Genomic DNA, 15,643 nt, shown 5'->3' with positions numbered 1-15,643 from the left:
TCGTTAGTACTTTTAATATTTTCTAGGAAATTGAAAATCCCGACTTTTTCCAAATATTTTTGGTAACTCCGATAACAAAAACGTCTTTCGTATACTCGCATTCACCCACGAATTGTTCTAAGAAGCACTTTCTATCAAATTTAGCCGCACTGATACAATTATAAACATTTGTCCAAAAATCATAGAATTATTTTACCATTGTTAAAAGAGAAACTTTATAAAATACTGGGTAATTCCAATCGGTACCTATTTTACATGTTGAATGAAAACATTAAATAATTTAAAAATGAACTATTTTAACGTAATACATATTGACAAAATTTATGCATACAAATTATTATACAATTAGATAATTAGATTTTCTTCTTCTTCCTCTCTGTCTTTATTTATTTACGACAATATATTATTACCAATATTTAATATTTTAGAAACGTCAAAAAGAGTATATCACATCAACTTCAATCACATCCAGCTGTAGCGGCACTATCAGAATCGACAGGAAATGCTTTATTTTCTGTTAATGGAGAACCTACGATTGTTAATACAGACCCACATTTCGTTAGAGACGCACTTTTGACTTTTGTCTGTCATAGAAATGGGCTTCCTTGCGATACACCTGTTAATTGTATAAGGTAAGACTATGCAGCGCGCTTAAAAATTTACTTCTGTGGTTTATGACTATTGTTCACTTTTTATTTGCGTAATATCCGCTCCGTGCGTGACCATGGTGGGATACATGAAACGATGTCGGCTTGAGTAGCGGCGAAATATGACAATTTTGGCAATTCTTTTTAATATCAGTGTCATTGTTTGTATAACAAATTTGATCAAACATGGTAAATAAATGTTACGTAAGTATTTAATTGTGCTAAATAGCCTAAAAAGTAAGCGTAATTTTTATAGATCTCCAATAATGACAAATAAATTAGAGAAAAGATTTAAACTAAGAGGAATAAACTCAAAAGACAAAAGACAGATTCACACCAAATAATGTCACTATAAAAAGCACCAGATTTATCTTCTTTTTTTTTAGTTTGGCCATGTCGGCCTTTGACTGTAATCCAGTAGTCAATATCGGGCAACTCAAGGCTAATAACAATTCACTAAAGAGTTCTAAAAACAACAACTTTTTATATAAATGCAGACTAAAAATCTGAAAACTAAAGAAAAACTCATAGAACACAAAAAATCGCCGATATAATTAATTAACCTAAGAAATTTAAAAGTCAATAGTGTCGAAATTTCTTAAATATTAATAGTGTCAAAATTTCATAATTTAGTGGAGTAAACTTGCCTGCGGTTGGGCCAATTATAAACAAGCATTGCAGCGCGGTCAATTTGAATTACTCCTTCTAGTTTAAAAACGAGGATAGATATTTCCCTTGTTGTAACGTTTGTGGTGGAATAGATTAATTGTGATGAATTTTTAGAAACAGAATAGAGGTCGTGTGATAGCTCATTCGAAAGGTTATTCAATGCTCTATTCACTAATATAAACATTGACATAATTATTTATACAGGGTGCCCAAAAATTTTTTTGAAGTTATACTACTTTACGATCGAGAGTAAAATTTTATAATACCGGGCGCATGCGCACACAGACAGTATGTAGTTCGTTGCTAATCTTTCAAGATATGTATGTATCAGCGCTGTCAGCGCAAATAAGTCATTAAAAGGATATATTAGTGTTTTTAGTAAATGTATTATTTATTATAAAAATAAAATAAAAATTTCATTTTTACTTTATCGTACTATATACGTAGTATAGTATAATAGATAAAGTTATAGGATCGTGCAAAAAAAAATTTTTTCAGATTTCACTTTTTTTCGACGTTTTGAGTCCCCCTGAGTCTAAAAAGCAAATAAAAAAAACATGTCGGAAGTATGTACGTACGTACGTACGTATGTCGCCACCGCCCAGCAAAAACTACTGGACCGATTTTGATGAAATTCGGTATGAGTAAGTTTAAGAGAATTTTGTCGAGAAACTAAGCTTTTCAAAAAAACCTCTCAAAGGGGGGCCGAAATAGGGGGGTTATTTAGGGCCCATTTTAGCAAATTTTGACCGAAATGAATGAAATTCAACTCAAAGTAAGCTCATCGATAGGTAAATAAAAATACGGAATTTGACATTTCCAAATTCAAAATGGCGGCTAACATGGCCGACCGCCCACCCGACACATTTCCCTATCTATCTAAAAACTTGTTTAAGATAAGTTTAATTTGAAAAAGTCTTTATATAGCCTAAAGATGGGGCTATAAGAAGGATGTTATCGTTTTTCAGAAAAAGTTACGGGTTGCCTATATTTAAGGGGTCAAATTTTGACATAAATTTGAACTACATTTTCTCAAAAAGGGCTCCAAGGAATTTTTTTATTTTTTGATATATTTTTGATATCCTATCAGTAAATTGAATGACATTAGTCATATATCTTAACTCCCCATAGGAGGGGAGTTATGAATTTTTTATAAAAAAATATTCGAGTGCCCGTAACTTCCTTCTTAATAGAAACTAAAATTTGAAATTTTGCAGACATGTATGGTACTTTATTATCTATTATCACAATAAATTTTACCAAAAATATGGCTTCCGGTTGAACCGGAAATGAATAAAAAATCTTAATTTTTTTAGATACTCCCTGTATATTTTAACATATTTTGAAAGAATGCCAAATTACCTTCCCAATGACATAAAATTCATTGCTGTAGCTCAAAAACTCGAAAAGTTACGGTAAATAGAAATTTTGCTATAATCTTATGTGTGTCCTCTCTCACGCGTTCATAGCAGAGCATTATTGTAGGGCAGTCAATGAGGGTATTTGGCTCCGAATTCCATCCTACTACATTGATGTACTTGATATTTTCACAGTAAGTAGGGAATAGCTCAAGAAACAAAATCTACCCTATATACTATGGCGCTTTTATCTTGGGGCGGTTCCCACTTCTTCAAGGGGGTGGAAAATTTGTTGGTCAAAATAAGCACGGAAGTGGCTAAAGAACCTATTTCTAAGCAAAAACTGGTCTATACTTTTTTTTGAGAACTCAATACTTTTTGAGTTATGCGTAGTTGAAAATTGGCCATTTTCATTGAAAAATGACACCTTTTCGGACGGATTTTTTGTGACTACCTTAAAAACTATGCATCGAACTAAAAACACTATATAAAACATTTTTTAGATTATAAATAATAAAGAAATTCGTTCCTTCGTAAATGTTCTATTTATAATACAAAAAGAGATATGGTAGGTGAAAATAGTTTGTTTTTTGGTGCATGCTCAAATTGGTGTATTCAACTTGAAATAACAGAGGAACGGTAGTTTTTAGGTGTATAATGCTACCAACACCTTTTGTAGTGTTTGAAAAGGCCTTTAAAACGAGCACCGTTAAATGTCGCTTACTTACAAACTAAGCGAGATATGGTGCAAAAAAATATATGACTAATGTACTTTAAGGAAAAATGAAAAGTATATACATTTAACTCCCCATCCACCATAATTTAAATGCATTGTTTTCCTTCTACAATACCTTTTAATATATATAGTGTTATTTCTACTTTCAAAAAGTTGAACGGGTTTAAAATGAATGGTTTTTGTAAAAAATGTGATCAAATTATAGAATGAATTTTTAAATTTTCTTAAAAATCTTCCTTTTTCTCCATGTAATTTGAAAATAAAAATATTTCACCCCTGAGAAGTGGTGGGAACTTCCCCCATGATAGAAGCGCCATAGTATATAGGATAGACTTTGAATTAGCAGATTGGGCTACTCCCAAAATTTCATTAAAATCCATGCAGTAGGATAGAATTTGGAGATAATATCTTGTTCTTAATCTCGCGCATTGACTGGCGTAATCGAAATAGAATGAAATGCAAATATTGTAAACTATTAATTTCTCAGAAAAATGAACTAATTTGAAATGAAAGTATGACTATAATATTCTATTGATTTATGCAATAATCTACACATCTATAGTGTGTCCTCGAAATATGGCATCGAACATTTTCTCAAATGCAGGAATTAATGATGCGTAGAACCATAAAATACTTCTAAGTACAGTAGGTGTTTCTAAAATATCAAAATAACGAGTAACTTTGTTATTTTTATAGAATATAGAACAGTATCTAGTACCATAACGATAATAGATCGGTACGATAAAGTTCTCGGGCGGCCCTTCCGTCCAGCGTTTTTTTTTAATTCAGTTGCAATGCTAAGGCAAAACAATATTATTTTTCAATTAGAATACGCAGCGCAGTCCAGTCCTCTGAATCGCGATTTTCGACTCTAATTGGAGTCTCATCGGAGAGAACGTAGGCTTGCTCTCCATATTGTAACCGATCAGTACCGAGAGCTTTTCCCACCCATTGCAACTGAAGTGAAAATATTAGGTGACTAGCGTCATCTGGCAATTAAAATATGATGTTTTCAATCCTAATAGCATTATTAATAATATTTAAAAATATTAAAAATATTACTAAAAGATTTTTAAATTGAAAACTTATTGGTCCATTTCCTTGGTAACACCTCCGAGGCTTCTAAAATTTGCAAGCCGTATGCATGCTGAAGCGAAGAAAACAAGAGGGAATTCAAAAACTTACAATTCACGACCCCGTCTGTTCAGCTGGTAAATTCCAACAGAAAATGGACCTAGTTACTCAAAGGATTAAAGACTAATATAAAAATAAAATAAAAATTTCATTTTTAATTCAGTTGCTATGCGAAGGCAAAACAATCTTATTTTTCAATTAGAATACGGAACGCAGTCCAGTCCTCTGAATCGCGATTTTCGACTCTAATTGGAGTCTCATTTTATTTTTATATTAGTCTTTACTCCTTTGAGTAACTAGGTCCATTTCCTGTTGGAATTTACCAGCTGAACAGACGGGGTCGTGAATTATAAGTTTTTGAATTCCCTCTTGTTTTCTTCGCTTCAGCATCCATATGGCTTGCAAATTTTAGAAGCCTTGGAGGTGTTACCAAGTAAATTGACCAATAAGTTTTCAATTTAAAAATCTTTTAGTAATATTTTTAATATTTTTAAATATTATTAATAATGCTATTAGGATTGAAAACTTCATCTTTTTTATTTATTATAATTTTTGTGTCTTTGGATTTGTCTTCCTCGGGAATAAGATATTTTATAATAATAGTAAGTATATTTAAAGTATTTTTGTATACTTCACTTGGTCTATTAAATTTGTCAGTATGTATGAGAAATATTGTAACCTGTCAAAGCAAGGGGAATATAGCTCAGTAGGAGAGCGTGTGACCGGAGATCGAGAGGTCCCGGGTTCAAATCCCGGACGATTCATATTCTTTTTTTTTTAATTTTTGGTATCGTTTTAATAAAAATTTTTTAAAAGTGGTAGGTAAGAAAGTTAGTTTAATATTTAAATAAAATACAAATAACCTGTTAAGTATATTTATTTCTATGAAATTATATAATAGAAGTATAACTTCTTACGTGCGTACAAAGTACACACACATTCTTTTTTTTTTAATTAAATTAATTGAGACATAAAGAAGAATGTATATAATTTATTCAATTCGAAATACATTTTACTGTTGTCCGAAAACGGGAAAAATGTTTATTTGATAAATAAATATTGTTTTTCGCTTAAATTCAATATTAAAGCTACCACCCACCTGCCTCTTAGCAGATGTTTATGTTTCACATTGACATTTTTTTCTGTTTTCTGACAGCAGTAAAATGTATTTTGCATTAAATAAATTACATACGTTCTCCTTTTTGTCTCAATTTAATTCAAAAATTTGTTTTGTCCCCCTGTATATATAATTATGTTAATGTTTATATTAATGAATAGAGAATTGAATAACCTTTCGAATGAGCTATCACACGACCCCGACTTTCTTGGGTCTGAATCTGTCTTTTTAGTTTACTCCTCCTGGTTTAAATACAATCCATAACACCAACAAACTATGTATTTTGGCGGACCGGATAGCTCAGGCGGTAGGATGTCTGACTTCCATGCAGGTAGACCAAAAATGTCTATAGCCCCCAGGTCGACTCAGCCTGAATAAAATGAGTACCTTGGGTAAAACCAGGGGTAATAATAGGCGGTTGAAGCATAGCACTGGCCCTATTACCTTCCTTGTACACCGTAGTTCCTAGATATAGCAGACTACTCTGCTATAATCCCAAAGCCGCGTTAGCGGTATAACACGGAAAACTATTCTATTATTAAATATCGCATCTCCGCTCAAACAGTGTCATAAGTCAAAAGAGCAAAGTATCGAGAAAACGACGTTTAAAATTTGTGCTAGAACTTTGTCGGGTTTAATTCAAAAACTGTTAAAATTAGTACATATAATAACTTATTTGGTCAGTTACAAAGGTTTTTGAAGCTCTACAAAATAGTGTATTAATTCTGCTAAAAATATTTAAAAAAATATTTATTTTTGAGGTGTGACACTATACAGATAAAATAACAAAAATTTACGAAATATTATTTATCAAAAGTGGCTCTTGCAGTACAGAATAATAATATCATTATTATTATCTGGTTAACAGATTTATACTTTTTAATGATGTAACTTTAAATACAAGTAACAACATTAAACAAAAAATACTGCAAAAGGAAAGATTAATAAGTGATAAATGTGTCACTTTTCTTGAGCACATACGAAGACTGTTTAGAATAAAGTAATCACATATACTGTCTTAACTTGACAAACGACGCTTTAGACACATCTTAGATGGACAAATGTCTTGCACAAGTCTATATGTGACACTGTTTATGTTCGGTGCACCGTTGATTTTGGTTAATCATAAAATGACTCTAGTGTTGTCAAACGATAAATACTTGAACTATAAACGTAACACTTTTTGAGATAAGATTTTGTAGTTTTATTAAACTGTTAGTACTATAAATTGTAACGCAGAAAGTCACGGCGAAATTAGATCTAGGATAGAGCAGGCCAGAGCCGCTTTTAGAAGGATGTCCAAGGTATTATGTAACAGAGACTTAAAATTGGCATTGAGGATCCGCCTACTTCGCTGCTACGTGTTCTCGGTCTTACTTTATGTTGTCGAGTCCTGGACTGTGAATAAAATTGATCTAACTAAAGCCTTGAGGCTTTCGGAATGTGGTGCTATAGAAGAATTTTAAAAGTTTCCTGGGTGGAGAAGATTCGAAACTCCACAATTAATACTAGAACGTCTCAGCAATACTACTGAGATTATAAAAAGCATCAAGCAGAGAAAGCTGGAGTGTTTCGGACATGTAATGAGAGGTCCCAAATATAGGTTGGTGCAAAATATTATGCAAGGAAAAATAGCAGGCAAACGCAGTTCAGGACGAAGAAGAACCTTGAAACGAAATAAAAGGCAATGGACTACCCCAGCTAATTGAAATAATATTCGAAAATATTACCTCAATCATCCAAGGTAGCCATCGCTACACCCTTAGCTTAGCTCAGTCACTCAGGTGTGTGTTCGTCTTGTCGTAATCTTAGAAATGAACTATGAAAATTTAGAATGGAAGCAAACAAAACAATATTTTTAACTAATCATGTTTATTGTTCATAAAAATATAATAAAAATGTGACTTATTAAGTGCATTAACAAATATATTCAAATTCTACTTATAGCTTTATAAGTACATACTTATGGCTTTGGTATCTGGTGGTAACTTCTTGATGTCGAATGGTACAGCTGTTGACTTGTAGACCTGGGCAGATGTTGTGGCCCTAGGTCCCTGCAGCTATGGTCTTGGTGGTGTTGTAGATGTTGGGTGCTGCTGTCTATCTAGATGCATCCTGTCTTCGCCTTATGTTCCATCACTGGTGAGGTTGGCTTGAAGCTCCCGAAGGGAGAAAATGTTGATTTATTCCCAAAAACTATAAGATAAAAACACATATCAAACATCAAGAAGAAAAACCAAAAACGAGCCTTTGCCAAACAATCGTAAAAGTAGTTATTGGCAAAGGAATAATTAAATGGAATTAAGATTGATACTACTAGTTAAAATTTGATTACTAAACGTGTATATATGAAAATTAGAAAGACTTAGGTATATTAAACTGACCATGTGCTCGCAGACATGGAAGGTTAGGTTAGATACGTAAAAATGATATCATTGTAATTAATATGATAAGAATAAAAACTCACACCAAGAGAATATTAAGTATTGATGGAAAATAAATCTAATTTTCAAATTACATGCCTTTTTAAGGAATAATTCTTCCCTTCCATTCTCAGCAACGTGTCAGGGAGTAGGGATGAAGTGACACTGTCATTGAAAACGACATTTGAAATTACGACCAAGTACGTATGAAGTAGCAGGCATGTTCCGTATTGAAAGACAGTTACTTACAGAGTAAGAATATACGGGGTACGTTTAGTATGATGATTTAGATTTTAGATGAAAAGAAATATATTAAATAGAAGATAATAAAATAGGATAATAAAAAGAGGATAATAAAAGGGGATAATAAAAGAGGGCGCCAACGAGTTTTTAACGAAGAAAACAGGTAAAACAAATAGAAGAAAATTATTACTAAAGAAAATAAAGTAAAATAATTATTTAAAAATAAAATAACAAAGATGTGACGTTTGTAACGTTACAACCTCATGGTTGAAGAACTTGCGAGATTGGTATAGTGTTGATACAAGCTATTTAGGGTGGCAGTGAATAAAATTAAGATAGCTATGATGATAACCAACGTTCTGAAAGGACATGGTACATGAAGAAGAAGAAGTTGGTGCAATAAAACTGTTTTTAAATTTTTTTGAGTTGTGACACTATTTGAACGGAGGTGCGATATGCATTTTAATAGAGTCTACCTCTAAAAAGGTGAAGTGCAAGAACATATTTGAGACATATAAGACATATTTCAGATTTTTGTCATTTTCAGTTCAACTAGTTGTTAAACTGAAAATAGAAAAATGCATGAGGGTGATGATATAGTGATGTAACATTACAAAAAAATATTTTTTGTTAAAGTTAAAATGTTGGTTTGTTAAATTGTCTTCTGCTTCTTGATTTTAAGGATATTGTCTTTTTTCTCTTCATGCATCTGCCTCATCCGTATTTAGTTAAACTCACATCTCTTTCGGGGACGGTCTGTTTCAATGTTTTATTGGTAATTTATCTACCGATTCTCACCACCCTTCCTTCGTCGTTAATGTGTACAGTACACTTTTTTCTTTTTAATACTAATTTAGTAATATCTTCGACCTTTCATGCATGTATATTTTCCTTTCTTTATCTTTGAATGAGTGTCTTTTCTCTACCAAGTATCTACATTTTTGTTGTTTCCAGTAGTCTAGTTTATAGTAATTTTGGGTAGCTGTTTGTTCATGCGCTTTCATGACAACATGTGGTGGTTCTATTTAAGGGAGGGGGATATGGTTTGAAATCAACATTTCAAGCACATTTTCGTGATTTTTTTAAACTACGGACAATTATTTTATTTTTAAATTAATAAGCATATTAAGTACAGTTCAAAGAATATTAAAACAAATTTTCAAGGACAAAATATTGAAAAATAAGTTAAAGGTGGCAAATTTTTACAGACACTTAAAAAAATGGATTCGATCAGATTAGCCAAGCGGACTGAGGCGCACGATTGACAAATCTATAGTGGATATGCGGTCGAGGCGATCGAGGTTCGAGCTCCAGCCCGGTGAATAGAAAAATAAAAAGGCTGACGTCGTAGTCTAAAATTGTAAAAAGAATCTACGACTTGGTCTGGAATAAGCTGGTGTTTGATCGGCCTATGGAGGAGCGGTACGGCAAGGGATAAGGGCTTGCGGCTCGGTGACACTCCTCCATAGATCCCTACCGGAAGGGTGTTGACGCCTAAAAAACGGTGTATATATTAGTGATGTAACGAATGTCATTTTTTTAACATTCGCGAATACGAATGCGAATACGAATATCTGCTACTGACATTCGCGAATGCGGATGCGAATGCGAATGTCCAGTTTTTTTTTAATTTGTTTCTATCTTTGTAATGTTTCCTAAATTTTTAATGAAAAGTTAATTGATATTTAGTGTAAATCAATCTGAATCTTAAGCTTTATTACATAATACCAAATTATAAAAAAAGTAAAGGCTGATAATGTGATTATACAAGGTTAAGATTGCCCTTCATTTGTCCAAAGTTGAACGTAGGCCTCCCCCTTATTTTTCCACTCTTCTCGGTTCAGTGCTAATGCTGTCGATCTGGTCCCTGCGTATCTCTTTAGGTCATTCGACCATCTCGTCTGTGGTCTGCCTCTTCTTTTTTTGTAGTCCCAAGGTCTCCAGTGAGTTATTGCTTCATTCCATCTTCCGTTTCTTTGTCTGCTGTTGTGTCCTGCATATTTCCATTTGAGAGTAGCTGCATGTTTGAGGTTAAGTTACCTTTTCTTAATAAAAAAAGATGAGAAGTGAATAGGTTTTGATTTTATTAACCTAATATTATCTTAAAATTATTTTTTTTTGGTTTTCATATTCGCAATACATTCGCACAAATTTCGCGAATGCGGATGCGAATGCGAGTATGCAAAAACATGCGAATATTCGCGAATGCGAATACGAATATTCGTTACATCACTAGTATATATATAAAAAAATGGATTTTTCGATGGACATCAGAACTCGTCACTGGATTATGTGAAACAAAAAATTCAAAAAGAGTTTATTAGTTTATGAGTTTCTCGAGGTAACGCTGTTGAGTTTTTTATTTTTTAAAATTTTTGAGTTCTCGGTATCACTCCGAAGTCAAAAAACGAAATTTTTTGTAACAAAATGGTGAAAATCAAACATATTTATAATTGCTAAGCAAAAAATAAGCACAAAAAACAAATATATCTCGACAACGTTACCGCACAAAATGTCCCAAGAAAATCTGTGCACCATTTTAGGTGGATCGGTCAAGTAGTTTTTGAGTTACAATGTCCACCGCCTTTAAAAACAAGTTTTGAGAAAAACGCATTTAAAGTTTGGACAACTCCGTCTTCGTCTACTTATTTGTCTGTCAAATCGTAAAGTGATGCACATCGGAATATGTTTTTGAATTGAGTAATCTACAAAAGAGAAGGGGAAGGGTTGTTGAACGATTCTCACTACGCTCAAGCGTGCTAATGCGAAACCGCGGTAAAGCTACTCGAAAGTAGGGATATTCAACATGCTGTATCTTTGGTAATGTTACTCCGATCAATCTGACATCTTCAGAGAGTATTCTTGAAGTTATGCACTTTCATTTAAAATAATAAAAAAAATACAAGGTACCTATCCCGCACAAACCTTATGGAAATTAGATCCCAGTGGATTTAGTTCATACTTTGGGAAAGTACTCTTTGAAGCATTGTAATGAAAAGTTCTCATGGGCACATCTCAATCGTATGGAGGATTTTCAAGATATAGAGGCACAAACGTGGAAAATATAATATTTACTGGGCATTCCAATTCCCTGAGTTACTGGTTATCTGGCAACATGTAGAAGTTTGGATTAAAGAAAAGTACTAGTAGTCTAGGATTTCTTCCTGGCTATCCTATGGCGACCTTTACTTTGACCTTGACCTTCAACGGACGTCATCTTCTAGAGTTTCGAGGGTTTTCGGCATTAAATTGATATAAACAGATTATTTATCGGTTTTTGGGATCGCTAAACACGAATATGCCATCAGAATTGACCTCCGGAGCACGTGGTGACCAGGGCCACTGCAAGGGACGCCATCTTCTAGAGTTTCGATGGTTTTCGGCATTTAATTGATGCAAATGAATTACTGGAGGGTTTTTTGAGGTCGCTAAACACGAATATGCCACCAGAGCCGACTCCCGGAGCACCTGGTTTCCAAGGTAAATGAAAGGGGCTCCTGTAGTTTCGAGGGTCTTCGGTAATACATTAATGCAAACGGATTAGTTATAGGTTTTTGGGGTTGCTGAACACGAATACGTTATCTACACAGACACAGGAGTACCTGGTGCCTAAAACAGGATATCTTCTGGAGTTTCGAGAGTTTTCGGCCCTAAATTGATACAAATGGATTACTCTTAGGTTTTTGGGGCTGCTGTACACAAATACGCCATCAGAACAGACACCGGGGTACCTGGTGCCTAAGGCACGTCATCTTCTTGAGTTTCGAGGGTTTTCGGCACTAAATTGGCAAAGACGGATTACTCATGGCTTTTTGGGGTCACTGAATGCTAATACGCCATCAGATCCGACCCACGGAACACCTGGTATATAAGGTTATTCATCTTCTCGAGTTTCGAGAGTTTTCGGCATTAAATTGATACTCACGGCTTTTTGGAGTTGCTGAACACGAATACGCCATCAGAACAGACACCAGAGCACCTGGCGCATAAGGCACGTCATCTTCTGGAGTTTCGAGAGTTTTCGGTACTAAATTGATGCAAACGGATTGGTACACACCGAGTACTCGGAGGTTTTCTGAGTTGCTGTTCAAAGAAAGCGTACAAATTGGTGACAATATTTTTTACTATTTGTAGATTTTTATTAAGGTGAAACAGTAGCGATCAACAGGTAGCGAAAACGCGTTCCAAGATTGCGGCTGTAATTTTGAATATTTTTTCGAGATATTTGGCACACGTATTCGTAATATAATAAAGAATGGCGGTACAGAGCCCAATTTGAAAAATATATTAATATGTGGAAATTATTCTGTAATTAAATACAATATTAAAAAAAGAGCCTGTACCGCCATTAAGAAGAACAAAAAAATACACTTTCTTCAAATAAACTTTTTTATCCGATGCCTAGATTTTGTGTCATTTTGGAACTACTAATGAAATAAAAAATTTTAGTAGTTCCAAAATGACACAAAATCTAGGCATCAGATAAAAAAGTTTATTTGAAGAAAGTGTATTTTTTTTGTTCCTCTTAATGGCGGTACAGGCTCGTTTTTTTAATATCGTATTTAATTACAGAGTAATTTCCACACATTAATATATTTTTCAAATTGGGCTCTGTACTGCCATTCTTTATTATATTACGAATACGTGTGCCAAATATCTCGAAAAAATATTCAAAATTACAGCCGCAATCTTGGAACGCGTTTTTGCTACCTGTTGATCGCTACTGTTTCCTCTTAAAGTAACTATGTTGTTCTATTTAATTGTTTTAATTATTTATAAATATAAATTCATGTTATATCTGACAATGTTTTTCCTTCATTTATTTTAAAATCTATTTACTATATTCTATTTTGAGAGTGTTATTCATCTTGGTCACTAGATACTCCAGAGTCTTTTATCTAAGTCATATTCGTGTTCAGCAACCCCAAAAACACAAGAGTAGTCCGCTTGCATCAATTTAGTACCGAAAACTCTCGAAACTCCAGAAGATGACGTGACTTGGGCACCCGGTACCCCGGTGTCTGTTCTGATGGCGTATTTGTGTTCAGCAGCCCCAAAATCCGTTTGCATTAATTTAGTACCGAATACCCTCGAAACTCCAGGAGCCTCTTTCATTGAACTTGGAAACCAGGTGCTCCGGGAGTCGGCTCTGGTGGCATATTCGTGTTTAGCGACCTCAAAAAACCCTCCAGTAATTCATTTGCATCAATTAAATGCCGAAAACCATCGAAACTCTAGAAGATGACGTCCCTTGCAGTGGCCCTGGTCACCACGTGTTCCGGAGGTCAATTCTGATGGCATATTCGTGTTTAGCGATCTAAAAAACCCATGAGTAATCTGTTTATATCAATTTAATGCCGAAAACCCTCGAAACTCTAGAAGATGACGTTCGTTGAAGGTCAAGGTCAAAGTAAAGGTCGCCATAGCATAGCCAGGAAGAAATCCTAGACTACTAGTACTTTTCTTTAATCCAAACTTCTACGTGTTGCCAGATAACCAGTAACTCAGGGAATTGGAATACCCAGTAAATATTATAATTTTCCAAGTTTGTGTCTCTATCTTGAAAATCCTCCATACGCTTGAGATGTGCCCATGAGAACTTTTCATCACAATGCCTCAAAGAGTATTTTCCCAAAGTATGAACTAAATCCACTGGGACCTAATTTCCATAAGGTTTGTGCGGGGTACTTTCAAACCATACGCCCCCCCCTTGATTTAAATGTCCTTGCGAATCGTTTTTGTTGTCACCTACTAGCACTAACGCTACATCATACGTCTAGCTAGCATGAAAAGTTGATTTCATTTTATTTAATTTGTGTATTATCCATTAATTTACTTTAAACTGTATTTTACAAATATATACATTTTAGACGTCAAAACGTAGTGGGAATATTCGCCTACACCGACTGGGTAAACTACCAAAAGTGGAGAAACGCATTCTGGAAGAGATACTGCATATTAAAATCATACGGCTTGATTAGGCACATCGTCCAACACATGCTTCAAATGGTATCTAATAGCGGACCTTACCTCGTAGTATATTCTGGCCATGATCATACTCTGGAGCAACTGAGTACAGCCCTGGGCCTTCAAAATGATCCGTTCCTTTTGAGATACGCAGCCAGAATAGTATTTGAAGTGTATCAAGAAAAACAGGAATTGGATAATACTCAAGGTATATATTTTAGATTGCTCAGCAACGGGAAAGATATCACTAGACAAGTTAGTTTTTGTAAAAATATTGTAAACGCAGGTGCAAAAATAAGCCTGTGTAAAATAGAAGATATCGTTAGGTTTTTACATGATGATTATTTTAGTTCGTTGAATGTAACTAATTTTAAAGACGCATGTATGCGATGAAAATGTGATTTTAGATTTAGGACATAGTATTAAAACTTATCAATGATATTATAATTATATAGAACAAACCCCCTAATGCGAATGTCGGAATTCAGTGTAACTTAACATAATCTTGCAAATGTGTTTATGAAAAGAAGGAATGTATGAATGAGTCTATATATTGCTTCAATTTTTCAATTGATTTTAATATGTAAAGGGTGAATGCCGCAACACTGGCAAGAGTGATAAGACCCGACATAATAGAGATATGCTTTTTCTCATGAGGATCTTTCAGTGTGCCACAGTTTTTCGATTTCTTTCTAACTTGTTAAATTGCATGTGACAGAAAAAACGCACGTCGGTGATTACATTTCGTCGGTGACATTTATAACATTTATTCTAGTTGTCAATAGATGGCGCTATAATCGAAAAAAAAATTATTTACGAATTATATAATATATCTACGAATATAATCTGTACAATTTATAAGACTATACAAATAAAAGAAAATGACATTTTATAAATGCAATAAACACAATTGATTTGTTTTTATGCCAAATTGCAAATAAAATGTGACAACTGTCAGATTTAACTAAAATGTCATGTCACTAAAATGTATATTATCACGGACTTACCTTTTTTTCTATCATTTCTGACGCACTGAAAAATGCTCATGAAAAGAAGCATAATCAATAATTATGTACTGAATATATTGATCTATTGTAGACCTATTGCGATTTTAACGAACTCTTACTAAGAACTTAATACGCTATAGTCCATTCTTTCACGGTTTTTGCTCTAAATTTTAAAGAACCGCTTGGATTGACATGAAATTTGGCATACGCATAGCTTACACGTCAAAGAAAAAAAGTGATATTGTGCCGATATGTGCTTTTGCCCTGGGGGTGACTTTCACCCCCTCTTGGGGGTGAAAAAATATAAGTGTAAAATAAGTCCGGAAATGGATAAACTGAATA

General features: G+C 33.9%; 1 protein-coding gene across 1 annotated transcript in view; it reads left to right on the top strand.

Annotated features, from left to right (window-relative positions):
• LOC114336777 (2-phosphoxylose phosphatase 1) overlaps nt 1–14,735 on the top strand; it is a 50,378-nt gene extending 35,643 nt beyond the window's left edge. The window contains exons 5-6 of the mRNA XM_028287153.2: nt 429–632; nt 14,198–14,735. Coding sequence (XP_028142954.1) covers nt 429–632; nt 14,198–14,687 — 694 coding nt within the window. The 3' untranslated portion in view covers nt 14,688–14,735. The remainder of the gene's footprint in view (nt 1–428; nt 633–14,197) is intronic.
• Nucleotides 14,736–15,643: the final 908 nt, after the last annotated feature.

The sequence above is a fragment of the Diabrotica virgifera genome, chromosome 3, assembly GCF_917563875.1.
Source record: "Diabrotica virgifera virgifera chromosome 3, PGI_DIABVI_V3a".
Classification (NCBI taxonomy): Eukaryota; Metazoa; Arthropoda; class Insecta; order Coleoptera; family Chrysomelidae; genus Diabrotica; species Diabrotica virgifera.
The sequence above is the reverse complement of the archived record's forward strand: the minus strand, read 5'-3'. Positions and strand labels throughout refer to the sequence as shown.